Source organism: Natator depressus, chromosome 3 (genome assembly GCF_965152275.1).
Source record: "Natator depressus isolate rNatDep1 chromosome 3, rNatDep2.hap1, whole genome shotgun sequence".
In the NCBI taxonomy this organism is placed as follows: Eukaryota; Metazoa; Chordata; order Testudines; family Cheloniidae; genus Natator; species Natator depressus.
In genome coordinates this window covers 208,769,202-208,792,876 of record NC_134236.1, presented here as the reverse complement: position 1 = coordinate 208,792,876, position 23,675 = coordinate 208,769,202, and the positions used below count along the sequence as shown (strand labels likewise).

Sequence of the window (23,675 nt, the reverse complement as noted above, 5' to 3'; positions counted from 1 at the left end):
CTACGTAGTTGGCGTATGGGTAAGGATGGTCCTGGGTGGCTAAGGGACAGGGGGGGGGCAGGGAAAGCAGCATCAGGGATTACTTAATTTGCTGAGCCCCCAGTCAATTTCTAAGGTTTATATTATTGTGAGGCTATCAGTATGAGAGACCAAGGATGTGAACACAAACCAGCTGGGCATTTTGATTGTTTTAATCAGTTTCCAATGCACAGGTGAGGAACACAAATTCACTACACAGATTAATATCCATACTTCATGCCAGCATGTTGAAACAATACACTAAATCTATTTCCATGTCCCATTAGAGGCAGATACGGAAGCAACTGGGATGCTCTAATTTCAAAACCTTCCACGTTCCTGCTCAGTACGAGTTGATCTGCAGTTCAAATATCCCAGTTCATGAAACACAGACTATGAAATGTGAGTAACGCATTGACAATCCAGCAAGTACTCCGCCTTGTCCAGATAAACACAAAACACAATGGAAGTAGATCAGCAGCTGCATGCAGATGAAGTACGGTACATTCTTTAGCAGAAGTAGCATTGTATACTCAAGAAATTTGACAGCATTTAAAAATCCTAGAGCCACAAGGTGAGTGAGATAATGCTACACCGAGCTCTTCAGGTCTTCTCCAGCTCTGTGTCACTCAGAAGCTCATGATCCATTAAAAGCCATTACTTCACCCACCTTGTCTCCCCACGATTCTGGCTCTAACATGGCTGCAACAACACTACAGTGAAAAATTAAGTGGACTTAGGGGTTGGTCTTTTTGATCATTTAAAGAAGGGGCTGTACTTGATTTCAATGCACACTGAAAGTGTATCCCCTTCCTCGCTGAGAAGTGACAGGCTTAGTCCCTTTCTTTGCTCATGGGCATAGAGACGTGATGTAAGTTAACACATCAATGGTCACAGCAAAGGCGCTCCAGCCCTGACACAGTGACTTAATTTCAGGTGTGCTATTGCAGATGAGCTTTCCCAGCAATTCTGTATTTGGCAGTTGGCTCCTAGGCCCAGAGCCTCACCTGTACTGAGGTTCCTACTTACTGTGCTTTTCCTGGCTCCACTCGTAGGACTAAGGAAATGCACGGGGGGAGGCTTGGCAAGGACAATGCAGTTATCGTATCAGATCGCTTGGTGCTGACAGGCTCACTCTGGGTGAGCTGGGCCAAGGGAGACCATGCAGGAACCTGGCTCTTCCAGCAATAGGAGCTTCAAGTTCCAGCAATGCATGGGCCATGATGGAGCCCAGCTGTGGCTGATAACATACCATGGAGCCTGATACTCAGGTCCTTCCCTGGGCTGTGGAGGCCCCTTGCTGAAGAGCCATCCATACTGTTCCAGGCCTTTTCCCCTATCGGACAACGGGAGCAGCCACTGAGAGCACTGGGGCTGTCATGGTCCCTGTAGCAGGGGGTTGCTGCCTGCCAGGCTGTCCTGGCCCTGCCTTATAGCTCTGAGCAGACTGAAGGGCTTTGGGGGAAGTGACTTGCCTGCTAGCTGAGGGTCCCAGCTTTGGGCCTCTTTCCTTGATGGAGGTGGTCTGGTTGGTAGCCAATGCCCCAGGGCGGGCAATGGCTTGTTCTGGGCACAGGTCACACAGACAGTTGGGCCTGGGTGGGGTAGAAAAGGGAATGCAGCAGTTCTGTGCAGGAACAGGTCAGCGAGGGCCCTTGGCCAGCACAGTAACTGCAGGGCCCTTGGCCAAAGGGAAAGTGACAGTGTCTTTGTCCCTTACTGCAGGGCCAACAACTGCACCACCAACAAAAATGGATCTTGGGTTCAGGTGGGGCTTGGGAAGCCGGGGGAAGTGCTAAGCTGACGGGTTCCTCTTCCCCCTGTGCCTGGGGGTTGGCACAAGGCCGTGCTAGTGGCCACATGCCTCAGAAGCCATCCAGCCCTGCCATGCTATCTCACAAGCACAGCGTTTACAGGCTGGTGCTTGCAAGTATTTCTTCAGAGACCCGTCAGCCCTTCGGCCAGCATGGGCCTTGTAGGCATTAGGAGCGCAGTCCAGGCCCAGCCACAAACTGCTTGTTGAAAGCTAATACAATCTCACATGCCTTCACAGCAGTTCTACAGACACCACTTGGAGCAAGATAGTGCCATAGACAGGGACCTATAACAGCTCCAGGGGGCACCTCCACATTTAATTGCTGTCTGCAAGCTGCTTTTTCATTCAAACTAGGTGCGGTCTTGGTAAGGAAAGCAGCTGGTTTCAATCAGTCCAGTAGCTGCCCCCTTTCAGCATGAAAAACACACCCCACCTGGGGCTGCTAGATGCAGAAACAACCATGAGGTTAGGGCTCAGGTGTGCTCCAAAAGCCCCCTGCTGTGCACGCACACAGCCTGTCAGCTCCTTCTGCAAGTTTCCTACGGGGCAGTTTAAAAATAAATAAATCTCATTTCTTGATCATTAAAATGGGCCTGCTGGCTAGTGGAGTTTAATCCTCTTTTACCCAATGCAGCAAAACCAGACACTTGGCTAGAGTGGGGTCATTTACCTTTAAATAGGGAAAATGACCTGTGTTGGTTCTACTCCTGCTTCACCTATCCAGTGTCCCAGCTCTGACTGCGGCTAGAAGGTGTAAGAACCCAGGTGAGGCCCCTAGCAACGACTGGTGGGGTAGGAGGCGTGGGCAGGTTCAGACCACGCTGGCAGATCATCTGAGCAGGGTGTTCAGCGAGCAGCCTTTCTACAGAAGGGGAAAACAAGAATGTCACTAAGTGCTTGGCCTAGCATGGGATGTATCTTCAGGAAGCCTAGGCAGCCATTAGCTCACTCAACACGGTACAGGACATGCAAGTTGGTTAAATGAGTAACAGACAGAATGGCCTTAGTTCTAACCAGGTTTCCTGCTGCTCCTTTTGTTTTACCTGTTTTCACACACAAGGCTTTGGCCAACATCTCTCCTCTCTGCTCTTATTAAAAGCACCCTCCTCTTCTCCCTGGCAAATGCCCTATTTTATAGATTCCAGACCCTCAACTGGTGTTAAGTTCATCTGTGCAAACCTAGCTGGAAACCAGAAGCACCTTAAGCCTGGATCAACCAGACACACATTTAGTGCCCAGCTTAATCCCTGGGGATGTTAGGTGGGGGGATCTTTACAGCTGATGGCTCCACACCCCAGATGTCTCTGGCATACTCGGTGATCGTCCTGTCGCTGGAAAACTTCCCCGAGGAAGCGATGTTCTTGATAACCTTCTTAGTCCACTCTCTTGGCTTCTGTAACGAAGATGAAAAGGCAACATGAAACCGCATGGGTCACAGCTTTCCGAGTGTGACTTGGAGCGAGCTGCTTCTGGGCTGTCCCCTCCCAGTCACTCTGCTCCCGGTTGGAACAACAGCCCTGTACAGACTGCCCCGCTCGCTAGCACGGACGGGGTCAGAGTGTGGGGCAGGCAGCTTGTTCACGCTTTGCTTTGTGAAAACACAACCACATCCACTGCTGCTGCAGCAGGGTTCCTTATGCAACAGAACCGAGAGCCGGAAAAGCCGGACAGGTCATCTACTCCGGCGCCCGGCCAGTGCAGGTCTGTTCTCTTGTACATTTATTTACTAGCCTTTTGGCCAACATACTTCTAATATCCAAGGGATGGGGTCTCCACCACTTCCCCTGGAGCAGGACGGTGGTTGAGGACAGCTCTGCACTAGAAACTTTTACCAGTACTTTTTGTCAGAAGCTGGGAATGGGCGACAGGGGATGGGTCACTGGATGAGTCCCTGCTCTGTTCATTCCCTCTGGGGCACCTGGCATTGGCCACTGTCGGCAGACAGGACACTGGGCTAGATGGACCTTTGCTCTGACCCAGTCTGGCCGTTCTTATGTGCAACAAGTTTCGGTGACACTTCCAAGACAGTAAAAGCCCTAGTGCAGATGTAGTTATATCGGCACGAACGGACGTGCGCTGGGCTGGTTATTTCACTTGCTGAGCCAGCGTGCGCTGTACCGCACAAGCTGTCTCTGGCCGAGGAGGGTTTGCCAGCAGGGCTACGCCGGTTTAGCTTTGCCAGCAAACCCGTGAGTGGAGATGAGGCCTTCGCGGTCACTGTCGGTGTTGCTGACCATCCAGCCCCTTGCCGCAGTGCGTGGTTCTCTTACCCTGTACAACTGGTCAACGTGGCCTTGACACTCCATGTAGGCCTGGTAGTCGGCAAACACTTTAAATCTGAAACCAGAGCAGAGGAGAGTGAGATGAGGAACTCAAGCCTGAGTCAGCTGCTCAGATCAGTGCGAAGGATCAGGGACGATCAGGAAATGTGCCGCTGGGTTTCTCCAGCATTAGGAACCGACACAGCCCTGAGCTGCTGAAGGAGCCTACGTGGCTATCACAGACTGAAGGAAACTGGTGCTGTCTGCTCATAACCCAGTCCGTGCCCTGTTTCTTGGCTCTCGTTTCCCCCGTGCATCTGTGAGTGGCAGGGAGATGAATCCATGGTGTTAGCCTGGTACTGGCGCTCCCCGCTCCCCTGCAGAAGCCCCTGGTCCAGGGGTGGGGAAGCGGGGTAGAGGGCTGCAGGCCCAGCGGGGCCCCTGGAGCGAGTTACTGCACGTTGGCACCGGGGAGGGATTCCGAGGGCAGCACCGTGCCATGGCTGCGGGGGCGGTGATGCCAGGCAGCGAGGCAGAGATCCTCCGCAGCAGCGGCTCTTGTTTTTAGAGAATCGCTAGGAATCCAGGGCTGCCCCCCTGCTCTCTTCTAGGGCGGGGGGACCAGCCCCCGCCCACCCCCCGCAAGCCACCCCTGCTGGAAGGAAGAGAAGGAAGCTGGCTTGACATTCACGGCGTTTTACCCTCCCCGAAGCAGCAGTACCCCAGGCACAGGAGGGTGGGGCCCTGGCCCAAACGTGGGAAGGAGTCTGGACCGCAGCACCAGGGTTACAAGTGCAGGGAAGGCCCCAGTCACTCACTGCGGGCCGGCTGTGTCCGCACGAGGAGAAGGGAACCAGTGGGTGAGACCGACGTGCACTGGGCCACGCCTTACGCCTGCTGTGACAGCTGCACACTAGCGCTGGGCACAAGGGCCAGCCGCTGCCCTGGGCTGGGAGTCCAAGGCCAGAGCACGGGTGCAGCGTGAAGTCCAGCCCACTCGGCTCCGTGAATGGGGCCATCATGGGAAGGGGACCGGGGCTTTCAAAAAGGGGCAGGTTGGACCTGGTCCGACGTCCTTAACTGGACTCCAGCTTCCATGGCCACCCGACTACATCTCCCCAGGCTGGAGATGGATGGGGAATATTGCACCAGAGGATCACAGGGGCTTCCATACCGGATTGGAACGAAGGACCAAGTTCACTGGCTCCTACCTGTCGTGGTTCATCAACATATTGACGACATCCCGGAAGCAGCCAGGGTCTCTAGGCGAGAAGAAGCCGCTGCTGAGCTGGTCGATGGCTTGTCTCAGCTCCGGAATGCGCTCGTAGTATTCCCTAGCATTGTACCTACGCCGGAGAGACGCGCACGCTGCAGCCGGCTCCGTACGGCTCGTGCAAGCCCAGCACTAAGAGCCACGTTCTCGTGGCAGTGAAAGGTTAGCGCCTTCCCCCAGCAACAGCTTTCAGGGGAGTACCAGTGTTTGCACCCAGCGCCGCGGGTCACTGACTGCCCTCGGCTTGCCAAGGCAGCGAAGTGACTGAGCAGCCGAGGCCCCATTTCCAAAAGGGGCTTTTTGACCAGGGCTCTGCTAGCAGCTTGCTGGGATAGCAACAGTGGTGGTAAGCAGGGATTTTTTTAATCCTATTTTGATACCAGAAAGACTTGTCCTTTTGCCAGGCTGGCTTATTTTGTTTGGGGGAACTGGGCTGAACTGGTCCGAGCTGTGCCGGCATCAGCTGTGTGCACAGGAGGGGGGTTTGTTAGCATAGCACTACCAGCCAAGCCTGAAGGATTTAGGATCCTAAGGACCATTTTTCAGTGGTACTTCAGCACTTAGAGAGGCTCAGTGTGGTTTTTAAAAGTGCCTGAGCATCTAACCCCCCTTGGTTTCAATGGGAGTTGGGTGTGTCAAAAGTCCTACTAGGTACCATCTTTAGGTGCCTAAATCCCTTTGACAAATCTGGCCCAAGTGCTGAGGTCACGTCTGACCAGGGGATGCAGGTGCTCTTTGGAGTGTCACCATGCGTCCACACTGGCCTTTTCCTCAATGCCCTGCGCTGATGATGCACTGGGGCGGGCTCCTCCATGGGGTGCTGATGCCACCAGGCTGCGAGCCCTGGGCCCTATCCTCGAGTTCAGCTGGAGCAGGGTTTAGAGGCGGGGACCTGTCTCCGTTCATGCGTCCAGGCTTCCTCCCACTGGCGGGGTTGCAAGGGTGGGAGTTTAAGAGCTACTTAAGCAGACCTGGTCTCTCTGCCATTCCAGCCCCTCTGCGGCGGGGCAGGACACGGGACCAATGTTCCCTCTAATTTCTGACAGGCCGTGTGCGCAGAAAATGTCTTCTGTGCGCATTTTTGTGTGCGCGGGGTTTAGGATCTGCGTGCACGCGCACAGCTTAGAAGGAACAGTGCCCGGGACGCGGCGCTGGCCCGGACCTGCTGGATTCCGTGACGCAAGGGGACTGCGTGCGGAGCTGGGTGTGGGGTTGGTTTGATTTTTTTTAAACACATCAGAGGTGAAAACTGATGCTACAGCCCTGATCCGCTGCAGCCACGTAACCCAGCGGCCACTGCCACTTCCCAGGAGCGGGGCTCATTCCCCAGCGCTACGCAGGGGTGGGAGAAGTCTCACCCAGCAACCTCTGCTAGTTGCTCATTGGCATGGCTACCCAATGCAGCAGATGCATGACGGTCAGTGCCCTAGACCAGGCCCTAGTGCCCCTCCCACCCCTGTGCCAGGGCCAGAATGCCACACGGGGGCATGAGCAACGCTCCACAAGTCCCTGGCTCTGAATCCAACCAGAGCGACCTGCTCCTGGCAGCTATTCCTGCTCCACTCCTGTAACGCTGACTCGGACCTAGACCCGTCTCCTTCCCGCACGCGGCTGCACCTATCTCGCCCTCTCCCCTTTCCACACAACAGCTCGCGTCCTTCCCCCAGCTCCCGCTCCGGCCCACGGCCAGCTTGCCCTGGAACGCCCGGGGCAATGTGGGGGGAGGGGGGGGCTAAGGACGTTCTGGCAGGGGGCAGCCTGGGTCTCCCACGAGGCTGTTCTACAAACCCTCGCTTGTCTAACGCCTCCACGTCCTGCACCCGCATGCCGAAGATGAACAGATTCTCCTCGCCGGCTTCCTCCGCCATCTCCACGTTGGCCCCGTCCATGGTCCCGATGGTGAGGGCCCCGTTCAGCATGAACTTCATGTTCCCCGTGCCTGAGGCCTCGGTGCCAGCCGTGGAGATCTGCTGGGACAGATCGGCCGCGGGAATCACTGCGGGTAGGGGGGAAGGAGGCAGTTAACAGGCCGCTGTTCTTTACCCCTTGTCCCAGCTCTTACAGAGGCCAGCCCGCGGGGGCGGGCCGTGGCTGTTGGGGCCAGCTGGCTAACAGCCCTGGGCAGCTCTCTGCCCCGCAGAGCCAGCCAGGGACAGGCCCCTCCCTCCAGTACAGGGATCGAACAGCAGTGCGGGGCCAGCACCGCGGCTCCTACGCACCCCTGCCCTGCTGCTGGGACGGCAGCTCCTGGGGCCTGCCCAGTCCCCAGCGGCTCCGCTGGCCCCATGGGCGGATACAACGCAGGGTGCTCAAGCTCAGGGCACCAGCTAGGTGCAGAGCCAGCCAGGACCTGGGGGAGAGGGGCACAAAGTCACCTCTGCAGCCCAGACCCAGAGCCGTCATCTGCAGTCAGGCTCTCCCAGGCACTCAGCACACACCCCCATCCTCACCCCGCTCTCAGGAGCCACTATCACCAGCCAGGAGCACTGCACCCCTGGCCGGAGCGCCACTGACAACCCCTTCCTGGAGCAAGTCTCTTCCCAACCGGCACCAGGAAATCAGGATCTAGCCTGGTCCTTCCCCACAGGAGCCTAGGGTAACGTGCAAGCGGAAAATCACGTGGCTGGTGATGGCTGGGGAGGTGAATCCACGGCTGGGCGCCCGAGGACAGGCAGCCGGCTGTGTCAGAACACGAGACCCCAGAGCAGCGCTACACATGGGCGCACGTTCCTGGTTCAGGGCTGCCTGACCCGAGGGTTAAGGGAGCCGGGACATTCCCATGACAACGCACAGCCAGAGCTCCATGCCCCTTTGAACGCACCAGGTCTCCGACACACGTCTCTGGTTCGCCCAGGATGGGGAGCATACAGATATCACCCTCGGGGCTGTTCTCAGCTGGATCTCACCCCTCACGTTTACATGAGCAGACACATCGGAGCAGGAAGAGCGAAGAGCTACAGGGGCTGCACCCTCGTGGTGAGGTCTCTTCTGCCGTGCAGCTTCTCTGGTACTTACGGCTGGAGCACCCCACGCTTTGCAATCCCACAGCAGGGAATGCTGGGAAAGCTCCAAAGGGAGGTTTCAATGGAGACCCACAACCTGTGCCCTGCTCTGGCCAGATCCACCCCGCCCCACAGTCTGCTCCCGCATTTCCCTTGCTGCATTTGCTATGGCCAAATACACAGAGTTCCCTTATCCCCATTTCTCAGTCTGACCCTTAATCCCAGCACTGCCCCTAGTGAAAGCGGTTCCTGGTTTCCCTTACGAACGGCCCGGACGCCACCAACTCACAGCATCCGCGCAGTCCACGCCCTTTGCTGTCTTACCTTTTTCAGCAAAGGACACCCTGTAGTTCTCCAAGAAGATGACTTTGAGTCGATCTCCTATATAGGGATCGTTATTGACGACGTCCCCGATGGACGTGATCAGTTTGATAATCATTTTGGCCATGTGGTAGCCGGGAGCTGCCTGCAGAGGGGGACAGAGACACAGAAAAAGTTAAATAAAGAAATACACAGTAATGCAAAAAGAAGGGACTCCCAGGGGGACTGGACCAGTGTGTACAGTGGGGGGTGCTGAGAGCCACTGAACCAAACTGTAAACCCTGGATAGGATGGAAACCACTGCAAGCCAGGGCCTGTGGCAGCCCCCCAGCCCGCTAGTTCCAATCCAAGTGGATGTTACCAAGATGAACAGCCTAGGCCAGGGGTTCCTGAGATGGTAGGCGTGAGCTTGAGCCGTTCTCTTCAAACGGTCTTTCAACAGGGTGGTGCAAGACCAAGAGAGTTTGGGAGCCCGGGTCTTATGCTATTCCTAGGGGCAGGGCAGTGAAAATTCTTACTTCGGTTCAAGAGGCCGGGGCCCTGCAGGCTGACACGGGGCACAAGGCTTACAAATGCTGTTAAACCGACGTGCCGAGGCCCGTGTACTCCGCGAGAAGCGGGCACCGCAAGTGGCCGCTGCAGAGGAGCTGCGATCGCTCCCGCCGAAGAGAAGGCGACTGCGGAACAGCAGCCGGCTCCAGGAGCAGGGCTGAGCAGAGGCAGAAGAACGGCGCTTTCAAACCAAGCATCTGCTCTGGCGCCGGTGCTGGCACACAGGGCGCACGGGACTGCAGCAGGACGATACGGCCGCGCTGGAGGGACGAGCCAAAGCCCACCGGAGTCCTGCAAAGACCCCCAATGGTGGCCACAGCCTGTGATTCTTCGTCCCCAGGCCAAACCCTTCCCCAGGTGGTTTGAGTCTCTCAGCCACTGGGCTCCCTCTGCCAGGCCTCTGCCTCCACCTTCATGCTCTCCCTCGGCGTCTGTGTAGCGGAGAACGGGGGGCGGAGCCAATCTTTACAGCCCGGCAGCCATAAGGCCAGTAATACACGCGCTCTCCAGCAGAAGGCAGAGGTACGCACCCAGTTCAGCATATTGAACGGTGCTCAAAAGGAAGAGTTAATGGAACGTCTCACCTTTCCTCCAATCATGACCGTCCTTGGCACGAAGGACTTTGATGGGTCTTTTCTCATGCCTGAAAGATTCAGAGGATAAAATTAGAGTAATGCAGGGGTGACGGTGCAGAGTAACTAAGAGATGATGCTATTTGGCTGCAGTAGCGGTTGGAGGCACCGGTCATGAACAGGACCCCGTCGTGCCAGGTGCTGTACAAATACAGAACATGTGGTCACTGCCTTAAGGAGTTTATACTCTAAGTAAACATAACTATAGACACCAGATCTGCATCTGCTTCTGTGCTAAACCTTCCAGTCATGGCCACCTCAGAGCACCATCAGCATTTCTGTGAAGACACAAGAATTGACATTGACCATCCGTTCCCGGAGCCGAAACTGGGCTCTGGTATTTCTGGAGCACAACGTGACCATGGGGTTATACAGCCCACGTTAACCAACAGTAACGGGGGTCTTTGGAAGTTAGGAAACCCATTTGCACTGAAAATACATATTTAGGAACCAAGCATTGCTTGGGAAAGGACCAACAACAAGGCCAGAGGGGCAGAACTTTGCGAGACAAACCCAGTCCCCCCCCCCACTGCCCCGGACTGGCGCCTGGGGGCACAGCCCGCCTTCCTGCACCCAAAGGGCCCTCGGGTCCCAGTGAGCCACGCAGCCAAGCGGAGAGGTGGGAGTGAGAGCCCAGCTCACGGTTGTAGAGGGTGATGATGTGCAGGCAGTTGAGGAGCTGCCTCTTGTACTCGTGAATCCGCTTCACGTGCACGTCAAACATGGAGGACGGGTTGATTTTCACCTTGTACTTCTCCTCCAAGTAGGCAGAGAACTTGAGCTTGTTCTCCTGGGAAAGAAAGTGGGGAGACGGCTGAGTACCCGTCTGACAGCTCGTCTGTCACGGTGCAGCCGGCTGGAAAACAAGAGCTCCTCTGGCAGATTCTCTCTCTGGCCAGTGAATATTTACCAAGTCCCTGCTCTGTCTGATTCACAGCAGAGCCTCGAACCTGGGTTTTCCTAGGTGAGAGCCTCACCACTGGGCTGCTGGCAATGCTGGGGTGGGTTTCTCTCGCTCTCTCTCTCTCTGTCACAGTTCCTTTCTGGACCTGTGAGTCGTTCTCAACAAAAGTTCCACTGAAACGGACACATTTCCAGGAACAGTTTTGGTTTTCATGAATCGCCATTTTCTGACAAAAAACATTCTGCTGAAAAATTCCTGACCAGCTCCAGTCACGAGTGCTCAGCGCTGTGGGTGGGGAGTGAGTGGTGAACTTCCACCCACCCAGGGATTCGTAGGATGGGCGTCTTCTATCTGCACACCAGACACCTGCCTCCAAAGCTAATGCCACGGATTGCTCGACAAGGGTGCAAATACACGCTGTGTGCACGTGTCTGGAAATGCACAAGGAAATCCCTCTTCCTCACAGCTTGAAGTACCTCTGGGAACCTCTAGGATGGGCGGATGGCTGCCTGAAGCAAGGACTGCGCAGGGAGGTAGATTGGGAACTGCTAAGGCAGTGCAAGAACAAGGGGACAGTCACTGAAATGGAAAGATCCCAAATTTCAAACTGATCACTGGAAATACCTCTTCACACAGCGTACAATTAGCGTGTGGAATTCACTGCCACAAGGTATCATGGAGGCCCTGAGCTTAGCAGTATTAAAAAGGGATCATTTATACAGATAACAAGAGTCACACGAGTAAGGGTCAAAAAACCAAGAGTTTTGGAAGGGCTATAAACCTTCATGCTCCAGGGCACAAACCAACACCCAGCTGACGGGGGTCAGGAGGAAACTTTCCCTGGGGTCACATTATCCCATAACTGCTGGGCTTTCTTGCTCCTTCCTCTGGAGAAGCTGGGAAAGGCCACTGTCAAAGACAGGATGGTGGGCGAGATGGTCTGCTCCAGTCTGGCAGTTCCCAAGTTCCTGCCCAGCCAGCTGTGGAAAGGTGGGGCCAGATGGAAGATGGAATGAGGATAAGAAAAGAAGAAAACAAGAGCATGAGAAAGGCGGGGGGGGGGGAGGGGAGTAAGAAGATAGAAATGGGAGGAGCATTTCACTACCAATGGGGCACAGCCAGACGTCTAGAAATGGGGACAAATCCAAAGCAGCCTGTTGCCTCCAGCACGAATCTCTTTGGTGCTGCAGCTCTCTCTGGTCCTCTCGGGTAGGTCTCTTATATTAGAGCTGGTCAGGAATCTTCCATTGATGTTTTTCGCTGGAAAAGGTGGTTGCAGCAAAACTAACGTTTCCCATTAGAAAATGTTGATTGTGCCAAAATGTCTCAATTTTCCGTTTGGAAAATCAAATTAAAACATTTCCTTCTGGTTCAGCATTAATTTGTGTCCGCCTGAGCCACCGTGGTTCAGGTACATCAAAACCCCATTTCCCCTATGGGTTAGGCTCCTTGGCCAGACTACATCTCCCATGATGCACCAAGATGTCCGTTCTGACTGAGCTGCCACATTGCATCATGGGAGTACCATGAACACCATGCATCATGGGAGATGTAGTGGCCGTGGAGCCCGGCCCATAGGATGAATGGGCATGAGGTACCCAAACTACAGCTCCCAGGAGGCGATGAAGCAGCTTGGGCAGGCACAGGGTAATGCTGCGCTGCCCTGAATCAAAGTGTTTCAAAGTTTCCCCATCAAAATTTTTCAGAACTTCTCATTCTGGAATGAGTTTTGGTATTTCAACTTTTCAACCTGAGTCGGACAAAAATGGGACAATCCTGCATGGTCAGGGGAATGGGCGAGACCAACTAATAGGTGTTTTCCATCTCGAGGTTCTATGGGCCCAATTCTCTGCCAGGTAAAACACCACTGATGTCAACAGAGTGCACCCATTTGCCCCAGCAGAATTTTCAGCCTGAGAACTAGGCTGTGAACTAGTTGCCCCGATGTCCACGTTACCTGTTTGACTTTGGCCACATCCCTGATAAACACCTCGTCACTGACAAAATCCAGTAACTTCTTCAGCTGGCTCAGATCGGTTACAAAATCTTCTCCGATTTTCTGAGGAAATAAAACCGGAGATGAATGTCCTTTGCTAGATGTCTGACTTGCTGCAGAATTTCACTTCCCTGCTAGAAGTGCCTCAGTCCTGACTGGGAAAGAAAAAGGAAAAGAAAAAAGCCAGGCGAGGCAAAAATATGGCACCAATTATTGTGGCTGGGTTATTACTATGCATTGTTTTAGAGTTCAAATGTACTGGGAATAAATGATAGACTAAAATGTTTTTGTACCAATCACACAATTCCACAGCACTCCCATACAGCTAAGCAAAGAACGGCCGTATGTGCTGGGAATTACTTCCAGCTAGAATATCTGATGGACAGAGTACTTGCAGTGTATTATCAGCCACTAGATGTCTTAGTGTGCTGTTTGGAGTTCTTGGCAAGGCGTGGTCCTGGTAAACAAAGGAGACAAAGCTGGAACTCAAGCTGTGTGGGAGCCGGTTTGTGAGAGGCGCTGTACATATTTTCTTTAGTGCATGCCCCATTTAAGACAGACTGTCATTCCATATATCATGACACCAAGGGAGGTGATGCTGTTCCAACAATCTATCCTCAGCCCATGGGAAGATGGAGCCAAAGGTGAGCAGTTCTTTGATTAACTCCTGATGGCTGATTTTAAAGCTCAGCCATCAATGCATGTGTGTGTCAGAGGCTCAAGAAGTGAGACAGCTGCCCCTCTAGACTTGCCTGGAGCTACGTGAATTGACACCTGCTGAAGATCTAGCCCCCTGTTTGTTTACACTGCTCTGAAGACTATTTTGTGGCCAAACACTAGGATTAAGTAGCTCCCGTTCGAGTGGCTCACCTCAGCAATTACACTTGCTAGTCCTGGGTTGCACAGCAGGAGCCAACGCCTCGGAGTGATGCCGTTCGTCTTGTTCTGGAACTTCTCTGGTTCCATCTCATAGAAATCTTTGAATCTGAAATGCATGGGCAGTAGGGGAGACACTGAACAGGTCCATTCCCAGCGGAGTTTTATCAAACTGTAACCTCGGATGCTCCTGACTATTTACAACTCCAGCTAAAAATCTTTCTGCTGACATCAGTTGGACCTGTACTAGACCCTTACCTGTGCTCCAAGCTGCTGAAACTGCGATTCCACACCTAGGCTCTGAATCTACCCAAAGTCTGCTTCTCTCTCTTGCAGAAGGCCCTGATCTACGGTCCCCTCCATCACCATGATGTAAGTGCATGCCTCCTTCCTTTTTAGGAGCAAGTGGTGGGAAAGGGGGAATTAAAGCAGGGTTTGCAAGGGTGTACTTAGATTTTCAGAAAGCCTTTGACAAGGTCCCTCACCAAAGGCTCTTCAGCAAAGTCAGCTGTCATGGGATAAGAGGGAAGGTCCTCTCATGGATCAGTAACTGGTTAAAAGATAGGATACAAAGGGTGGGAATAAATGGTCAGTTTTCAGAATGGAGAGAGGTAAATAGTGGTGTCCCCCAGGGGTCTGTTCTGGGACCAGTCCTATTCAACATATTCATAAATGTTCTGGAAAAAAGGGGTAAACAGCGAGGTGGCAAAATTTGCAGATGATACAAAACTACTCAAGATAGTTAAGTCGCAGGCAGACTGTGAAGAGCTGCAAAAGGCTCTCTCAAAACTGGGTGACTGGGCAACAAAATGGAGGATGACATTCAATGTTGATAAATGCAAAGTAATGCACATTGGAAAACATCATCTCAACTATACATATAAAATGATGGGGGCTAAATTAGCTGTTACCTCTCAAAAACAAAAAGATCTTGGGAGTCATTGTGGATAGTTCTCTGAAAACATCCACTCAATGTGCAGCAGCAGTCAAAAAAGTGAACAGAATCCTGGGAATCATTAAGAAAAAGGATAGACAAGACACAAAATATCATATTGCCTCTCTATAAATCCATGGTACACCCACAGCTTGAATACTGCGTGCAGATGTGGTCATCCCATCTTTAAAAAGATATATTGAATTGGAAAAGGTACAGAAAAGGGCAACAAAAACGATTAGGGGTATGGAACAGCTTCCATATGAGGAGAGATTAATACGACGGGGACTTTTCAGCTTGGAAAAGAGACGACAAAGGGGGGATATGATTGAGGTCTATAAAATCATGACTGGTGTGGAGAAAGTAAATAAGGAAGTGTTATTTACTCTTTCTCATAACACAAGAACTAGGGGTCACCAAATGAAATTAATAGGCAGCAGGTTTAAAACAAACAAAAGAAAGTATTTTTTCATACAACATACAATCAACCTGTGGAACTCCTTGCCAGAGGATGTTGTGAAGGCCAAGACTACAACAGGGTTCAAAAAAGGATTAGATAAGTTTATGGAGGATAGATCCATCAATGGCTGTTAGCTAGGATGGACAGGAATGGTGTCTCTAACCTCTGTTTGCTAGGAATGGATCACTTGACGATTACCTGGTCATTCCCTCTGGGGCACCTGGCATTGGCCACTGTCAGAACACAGGATACTGGGCTAGAAGGACCTTTGGTCTGACCTAGTGTGGCTGTTCTTATGTAACAGAAAGCTTTGTATGGCCTGCAGAGTCGAGTACTGGTGGTGCGAGGAGGAAAGAACCCAGCTTGACTCTCAGCTTCCAGGCTAAGTTTACAGGGCTGGGCGGTGAGGAAAAGCAGCCTGCTCTGAATGGGAGGCTGCTCTGTGGGTGAGTCACTCACACGGAATTCTTCACGATTTCGGAGTGAATCCTGGCCACCCCATTGACGGCGTGGGAGCCGATCACGCAGAGGTGGGCCATGTTAATCCTCTTGCAGTCCCCTTCCTCGATCACGGACATCCTACGCAGACGGTCTAGGTCTCCAGGGTAGATGGCGGCCACATGCTGCCAGGACACACACACAGAAATGTCAGCAGTGCAGCCTTAAAATGCAGACATGGGGCTAGACTGTCACTGGGGCTGCACCCAGCCTGGGGGAGTCAAAGCTCTCCTTACGCTGCTGGGGGGAGGCTACTCGGGGTACACCCCCTGAGCAGGGGTGGCGCTGCAGCTCTGCCACTCCCACAGTGCCAGTGAGGAGCAAAGGGGGGGTGACAAGAGCAATGGGGGGCAGGGAGGTACTGTGCCTTGGAGCAGGAGTGGGTCACAGCGCCCCCAGGGCTGCTCCTGGGCTGGCGCACCCCACACATTCACATTTTTAGGGGGTATTTTCAAAGGCAGACGGGGCACCAAGGACCCAGGGGGGCCTTTACCAGCCACTCCCTTCCTGGTGGTGACAGGGACCAGCCGGGCAGCGCTGGAGGCTGATCGCCGCTATCTATCCACAGCGTCCCGAACCGCCCTGTACGGGGCAGCCACGGGGGCAGACGGCAGAGCCACGGCCCGTCAGGGAGCGGCAGCTCAGAGCGACAGTGATTCTGAGCTGCAAACGCTCGTCCGTGGGCAGCGCACCGAGAGCAGCAGATCCACGTTCCACGGGCCAGGCCTGGGCCGTGGGACCTGGACGAGACGAGGTCCCCGTTAGCCGGGGCCAGCTCCTGTTCCCGAGCACGCGAGCCCCTCACATCCAAATGCCTTTGGTTGATGGTATAAATGATCTCCAGGTGGCGCGGCAGCAGCGTCTCGAACATGGAGACCGGCCAGCGCTCCAGGGCCTCGGGCAGCACGGTGTGGTTGGTGTAGGCGCAGGTTCGCTTTGTGACCTCCCAGGCCTGCGGGGGGGACAAACACGCTCACATCAGACGCCTGAGAGGCTCGAGTCTGACTCACGTCATTGGGCTCATTGCTGGGGCGTCTGGGTGAAATTCAACAGCAGGGTCGGACTAGGAGCCCCCGCAGGTGCTGGGCTGGCTGGTCCACGTCCTCAGGGTCTAACTGATTGCCACACGTGGGGCGGGGAAGGAATCTTCCCCCCAGGTCACCTCAGTCCCTCCTGTTCCCTGCCCCGGGCACATGATTGTCTATCTGCTGTGGGCTGCGATTCCCTGCGGAGTTCGGTTGTCGGGTGGTGCTACAGGCCGTCCGACTAGCTCAGGGGCTGGTTCCTTCTGGCCTTAAACTGTGTCAAACTGTGACCGCATCTCAGAGCAGAGGGTGGCACTGCCCAGAGACAGGGAATGTCTCTCTCTCTCTCTCACACACACACACAGCCGATATCTCTAACCGCGCTGCCCAGGAACGACCTTTCAGCGCTCAGACCAGCTCGGTGGGGCCAACTCGCAGGCCGACGACGTTTTTCCCCGTCAGAAAATGCTGACTCGTGGCCCTGCTAACAGGGAGGGGTTGGCTCTGATGAAGCCCCTGGTCCCAAACATTTCTAAGAAAAAACGTGGACGCTGTTGAAAGGTCCCGTTTTAACCGCCTCAAACCCTAGATCAGGCTCGTATTTCAGTTCACGACGGTTTCCATTTTTTAGCTTAATTTATACTAAAAAAAGGGTAAAAACCAGGATTTAAAAGGTCAAAATTGAAAGGGAACATTTCTGTTGGCCCAATCGGAATTTGCATTTATTTATTTATTTATTTTTGGTTCACAAAAATTTTTGAGATTTTGACTTTTCATCCCGACTTGGGACAGGAAAAGGGTGCTTCAGGTGAACGTGCGCGCCCCTCGGACCCTGGATCGGAGGGTGGGCTCAGGCTGGAGCCTGGGATTGGGGATCTCACAAGTGAGCAGGGGCCCAGAACCCGGGCTCCAGCCTAAGCATCTACACTGCAATTCTATAGCCCTGGTCAGCTGACACGGGCCAGCCATGGGTGTTTTACTGCAGCGTAGACATACCCCAAAGCTCTTACAGAGTCACCCTACAGGCCAGCGGCTCGGGCTCTCACCTGGGATGTGAGAGCCCCCGGTTCAAGTCTGCGCTCCAATCAATGAATTTACTCTGAAGCCCATTAGCCCTGGGCCCTCCAGAAGCTCTGCCAGGCCTATCCAGTGCAGGCCAGCCCCACAGCTGCTATGAGAGCAGCCTTCCCTGCTTCTAGGTCGCTTTGCTTCTTCTCCATGAGATCTGTGCCGGCAGGGGACACTTCCTACCCAACAGGAGGGTAACCAGGACTCCAGTTACAGCAAAGAGCCTGTGTGTGGGGGGGGGGGGGGGGAGGGGGAGAACAGGACAGAAAGCAGACCCAGCTGTGGGGAGGGAAGGGAACAGTGTGGGAGAAGTGAGCGCAGTGGAAATGGAGTGGGCAGGACAAAGCCCTGGCTGGGATGATTTAGTTGGGGTTGGTCCTGCTTTGAGCAGGGGGTTGGACTAGATGACCTCCTGCGGTCTCTTCCAACCCTAATCTCCTATGATTCTATGGGAGATGGGGAGAGGGGAACAGCCCAGCACAACAAAAAGAGAGGTGGAGATCAGACAGCAGGAAATCAGCAGGAGAAACCGCAGGGCAAGAAGCTCTTGGGGAAGGCACGGTCAAGAGGGACCCTGGCCGCTGCGGGCAGCTCCCCCACTCGCTGCGGGCAGCTCCCCCACTCGCTGCGGGCAGCTCCCCCACTCGCTGCAGCTGCAGAGAGGAAGCAAGAGGCAGCAAAGACAGGAAGGCTTGAGAGGGAGAGTAAAGTCCCCACAGAGGAGGATGCACGACTGGGGAGAGGGTCAAAGTCAGGGTTAATTGAGGCTCTCCTAGGTCTGGCCAAGGCCACCCTCCTGCAAGAGCCGGCGAGGCAGGGTCTGAACACAGGCCCGGCCCAGCTCCACCCCTTCACACTCACCTTCTCCCACTCCATTTTCTCCACGTCCACCAGGATCCGCATGAGCTCCGGGATGGAAAGTGCTGGGTGAGTGTCGTTCAGCTGAATGGCGACCTGCAACGGAGACATTCCCAGGTGAGACCCACTCGCGGGGACATGCGCCTGTGCTCCCAGGCCGGGTCTACACGCCACAGCTTTCCCGCAGAGCTATATCAGCTCTGAGTGTGGAACCTCCCCCCGGCAAGATCGCCATGCCAGCAAAACGCTTGGTGTAGACACACCCACCCCGAAAGAAAAGTCTCTCCTTTGACACAGCTAATTTTGTTCGGGAGGTGATGTAGCTCTCCCGGCAGAACTCCGAGTCTCCACGAGAGGTTCTGCCAGCAGAGCTGTACCAGCCCACGCTCTGTAGAGCAGCCAATCCACAGGGCAGCGGCCGAGCTAGTTCAGCGTCCATGGCCATCGCCACGCACAAGGTCTCTGGGGCGGGATGGACGCCAAGGAATGGCTCTAGCGGAGCTGGCCAACGTTCTTCCAAAAATTCAAAGGAAAAAGGGGCACACTTGTCACAAGAAATGTTCACTCTTTTGAAAGCAGCTGTAGGGGCTGGAGTTCGACACCTAAATCCTTTGGCAATGTGGTCCTTAGTGCCTGCTTTGGAGGGATGCGATGGAGAGAGGCGGCATCGGCAGGGCCTGGGGCGGCAGCATCTGCCGCGGCTCTGCCGGGTGCTCACCTTGTCTGGGAAGGTCTCAAAGCACGTCCTGACTGGGTCTCGGGAGCCGAAGTTGGAAGACTTGAAACGGCGAATGATGTCCTGCAGGGTGGCAGCTACCACGAAGTATTCCTGCTTCAGCCGCAGCTCCTTCCCTTCAAAGAACTAGACAAACAAGGCCCAGCCATCAGCTTGGCTCTTGCTAGCACCCCGCTGCGGTTAACCACCACGTAGGTGCAGTGTGACCTGCTGGGGGGCCTGCGAGATCAGTGGAAAGGCGCCCATCGCCTGCAGTGGGCTTTGGGTCAGGCCCTAGGTGACCCCGACTACTGCTCTGGCCCCCTTTAAATGTTCACTAGGCACAATGCACCCAAGGGGTGAGAAGGTGCATAGGGAAGGGGGTCACTCACATTGTCATTCGGATACAGGACTCGGGAGATGTTTTCTGCCAGATTTCTATCCAACACAGCCTCGATATAATCGCCCACATTGACTGAGGAGAGAGACAGCATGCAGAGCCATACAGCCGTTAGGACAACACACTTTTACCTTACTCCCTAACACGCGCACGCCTTGGCATGTGTTCTTCCCACAACCGGCAGGAGAGAAGGAGGAAGGGAGCTAGGACCTGATCCCACTCCCTCTGGAGCCAACATCTCTGCAGCTGAGATCAGAGCCCTGTGGTGCTAGGCGCCGCACAAAACAGAGTGCCAGTCCCAGCCCCGAAGAGTTACAGGCTCAGCAGATAAGACGAAGGGTGGGAGTTTAGAGCTGAGGAACTGAGGCACAGAGAGATCATGTCACTTAGCCGAGATCACACGGGGCGTCTGTGGCAGAGCGGGACCTCACAGAATCAGGGAAATAAGGGACCTCGAGAGATCATCAGTTCCAGCCCCCTGAGCTCAGGCAGGACCAAGTAAACCCTAAATCAGCCCTGACAGGGATTTGTCCAGCTTGTTCTTAAAAACATCCAGTCACGGGCATTCCACAACCTCCCTGGAAGCCTTTTCCAGGGCGTAACTGCCCTGAGCGTTAGAAAGTTTTTCCTAATATCTCACCTAAATCTACCTTGGTGCAGATTAATCCCACTGCTTCTTGTCCTACCGTCAGTGGCCATGGAGAACAATTGATCACCGTCCTCTGTAACAGCCCTTCACATATGTGCAGACTGTTGTCAGGTCCCCCCACTTCAGTCTTCTTTTCTCCCGAGTAAACACACCCAGTCTTTTAACCTTCCCTCAGAGCTCAGGTTTTCTAAACCTCTGTTCGTTTTTACTCCGCTCCTCTGGACTCATTCCCAAAGTGCGGCGCCCAGAACTGGACACGGGACTGCAGCTGAGGCCTCAGCGGTGCTGAGCAGAGTGGGACAGTGACCTCCCTGCCTTACGTACGACACCCCTGTGACGAGCCCCCGGAGTGACATTAGCGGCAGCATCCCATCGCAGCTTGAATAGGCGTCATCAATCAGCTATAACCCCAACTCCTTCCCAGCGGTACGACCACCTCGCCAGTCCTCCCCCATTCTGTAGCTGAGCATTTGATTTTCCCTTCCTAGGGGAAGTACTTCGCACTTGGCTTCATTGCACCCGGATCCCTTGAAGCCCGGTCATTTCATCCCCCGCTACTGCGTACTGCTCCATTCGGCCCCCAGGGCTTCAGGAGAGCTAGATTAACCACCTGAGCCCCTCGGCCCCACGTCCGGAGTCCACGATGTGTAGCGAGTAGCGACACACGGGGGGCTGCACGCTGCCCTCCAGCCTCTCACGCGGCTGTCGCACACACCCCGACTGAGGGTGGCAAGCAGCCTGGAAGGTAACCACAGAGGCTTAGTGGGTAACTCGCTGTCCCAGCGCTGCCCAGCTGACAGCTTCGGGATGTCTCTGCATGGTCTGTTTTATCCAGGACTGGCCAATGAGCAGCGCTGAGGTGCACTGGACGACCATGTGCAGCGGGGGAGATGGAGGAGCAGAAAACCTTGCACAGAGCAGGCTGTTAAAATGGCATCCCCAGGCATCACTCCTGTTTCATGCCAGTGCACGGCCCAATCGTCACACCCCGGCCAAGTTTTCTGCGGCTCCACATGACACGGTATGCAAACGATTGAAAGAGTCAATTTACATCTTTACAAAGTCTGTGCATAACCTCAGGGACTTGGGCGTACGGTCTGCAGATCCTGCCCCAAGCCCTGCGGGGGAGGGGACCGGTGGGGCGGCACAGAACTTGGCAGCTCTAGGGCTGGGCAGGGACGGGGTGGGTGGCTAGGTGGGAGGGTGTCCTAGGGTGGTGGGGGCTAGAAGCTGCCTAGGTTTAGTGGGCGGATGCTGGGGTATCTGGATCAGTGGGGGCTAGCTGCAGTCAAGGGGTGGCTGTGTAGAGAGGGGGTGCTGGGATGTCTGGGAGCCCTGGGGTAGGTGAGTAGTGGGGCGTCTGGGACAGGTGGGGGGGTGCTGCGATAGGCGGAGAGCTGGGTCCCTCAGCCAGGGAAAGAGGACTTCCCTGGGGCCCCAGGGTGGGGCAGAAAACCACCGCTCCTCATGCCGGGGACTCCAGCAGCAGGAAGCCAGAGAGAAGCCGCCTGAGGCAGGCTCAACGGTGGCCTCTAGCAGCCACAGGTGGAGCTGCTGCTTCTGCCCCGCGCAGCCAAATGCCCGATGTCCCAGCAGGGCTGCAGGTGTGTGAGCGGGGCTGGGAAATTCAGCCTGTGGCCTGAGACGTGTGACGCCTGGCAGCCTGGCCGCATCGCTCCACACCTGCATGGCAGGTAAGTGGACTGAAGGCTCAAACTGACTTGCCCTCCAACAGAACCGACATCTGAAGACTCAGAACAATTGTTATTTTGGCCAGACGCCACCCTTCCCGCACAAGTGGGGGGATGGATTTAAATATACCCGCACGTGTTAGGTGTTGTTTACAGGGTGTGCTGTTGTATCTGGGGCCCCCCTCTGCGAGGTGCCGTACACACACACACACACACCCACCCCCTCCCTGCCCCAGCGAGCTTCTGAGATAAGCAATGACCAGAGACTGCAGAGAGACAGCACTTACACTCCTGAAGGTTGAAGTCATTGGGTGCTTTGGCAGACCACAGCCGCATTGTGTTCACGGTGTTGTTCTTGTATCCTGGCACGGGGGTATCATAAGGCATGGCAAGAACTACCTGTAAGAGGAGAATACGTCATACCAATTAGTGACAGGACGTCCTCAGGGTACAAAACGGGCAAGAAAACAACCCAAACCTAATGTGAGAGAAAGAGAGAGAAGGAACAGCAGAGACATAAAATTCCTGGTTTATTTAAAGATCACGTAAACTAAAATCCATTGGTCGTTACAATGGTCACACTTTATATTATGGGCACATTTATAAATAGTTTATAAAGGGTTAATAAGTGATGAATAGACGTAGCGTGCTCTTATTTCTGTAGCAATGGCATCCAAGCAGCCTGTGTTATAGACAGTAACTAGCACATCAGTAAAAGGTGCAATCAATGATCATAAGCAACCTGTTGACCTTTAGAACTGCTTAACATCTATTAATTATTCATTCACGTGTCATAAATGCACCCTCAGCGGCCATTAAAATCCAAATCATCCTGCAGAATTCAATATAAAATTATATGTCTGCCATAGATGGGTAAATAAAACCCGTTACAGAAAGGCTTTCATTCTCTGTTTCTAAGCGTGATTCCCCCAGAACCCCATTAGATGTTTATTGAAACGTACTGGTTAAATTCCACAGGACTTTTACGTAAGGGCTGCACGTGAGCTATTGCGGGTGTAGTCAACTGCCATCACAACTACACCCATCTAGGCCTTGATCCTGCAAAGACATAGATACATGCTTACCTCTAAGCACGTGAGTACAATCCTTTGGGCTCGTATTTAACATTAAGCATGTGTGTAAGTGCTTGCAGGGTTGGAGGATTTGCAATAGTCTATCCCCCTGTGCTTCCTGGACAGACACTCCAGGAAACATGCGAGTTCCCTTTCCCCGGCGCAGTGGGTGAGGAAGAGACAGTCGGGGGAGAGACTGAAGGCTCCCACTACAGCCACAGAAACAGCTCAGTTGGAGCTGGGAAATCATAAGGAATCTGAAGGCTTCTTGAGCAGAGATTCCCCGGTCAGCACTCAATTGCCCTAACTCCAATTCCTCTTGCCTGAAGCTTAGGAGAGCTCATCAGTAGATCAGCATCTGCATGGCTCAAAACCTGCCAAGCAGCAAACGTGGGGCACATCAGAAAGGAACCAAAATAAGGGATGCAAAAAGCAGCAGGGCATCGAAACGCAGGCCCCGATCCTGCACAGACTTAACATGTGCTTAGCTTTAATACTGTGAGTAACCCCATTGAAAGGTACGGCACTACGCGTGGTAGCGCAGTTTAGCACGGAGATGTTTGCAGGATGGGGGCCAATACGTGGGCACCCATTGTAACGGAGATGGGCTATCGGCTGAGAGCTGTATGAATCTGCTCTTCTGAGCATAATGC

General features: G+C 54.1%; 1 protein-coding gene across 1 annotated transcript in view; it reads right to left on the bottom strand.

Annotated features, from left to right (window-relative positions):
* Window positions 1-635: 635 nt before the first annotated feature.
* PYGB (glycogen phosphorylase B) overlaps window positions 636-23,675 on the bottom strand; it is a 41,629-nt gene continuing 18,589 nt past the window's right edge. The window contains exons 6-20 of the mRNA XM_074949848.1: window positions 22,237-22,348; window positions 19,602-19,684; window positions 19,213-19,356; window positions 18,498-18,590; window positions 16,349-16,495; window positions 15,505-15,668; window positions 13,646-13,760; window positions 12,737-12,838; window positions 10,518-10,665; window positions 9,828-9,886; window positions 8,695-8,836; window positions 7,157-7,364; window positions 5,307-5,441; window positions 4,105-4,171; window positions 636-3,227 (exon numbers count right to left, since the gene is read on the bottom strand). Coding sequence (XP_074805949.1) covers window positions 3,075-3,227; window positions 4,105-4,171; window positions 5,307-5,441; window positions 7,157-7,364; window positions 8,695-8,836; window positions 9,828-9,886; window positions 10,518-10,665; window positions 12,737-12,838; window positions 13,646-13,760; window positions 15,505-15,668; window positions 16,349-16,495; window positions 18,498-18,590; window positions 19,213-19,356; window positions 19,602-19,684; window positions 22,237-22,348 — 1,872 coding nt within the window. The 3' untranslated portion in view covers window positions 636-3,074. The remainder of the gene's footprint in view (window positions 3,228-4,104; window positions 4,172-5,306; window positions 5,442-7,156; window positions 7,365-8,694; window positions 8,837-9,827; window positions 9,887-10,517; window positions 10,666-12,736; window positions 12,839-13,645; window positions 13,761-15,504; window positions 15,669-16,348; window positions 16,496-18,497; window positions 18,591-19,212; window positions 19,357-19,601; window positions 19,685-22,236; window positions 22,349-23,675) is intronic.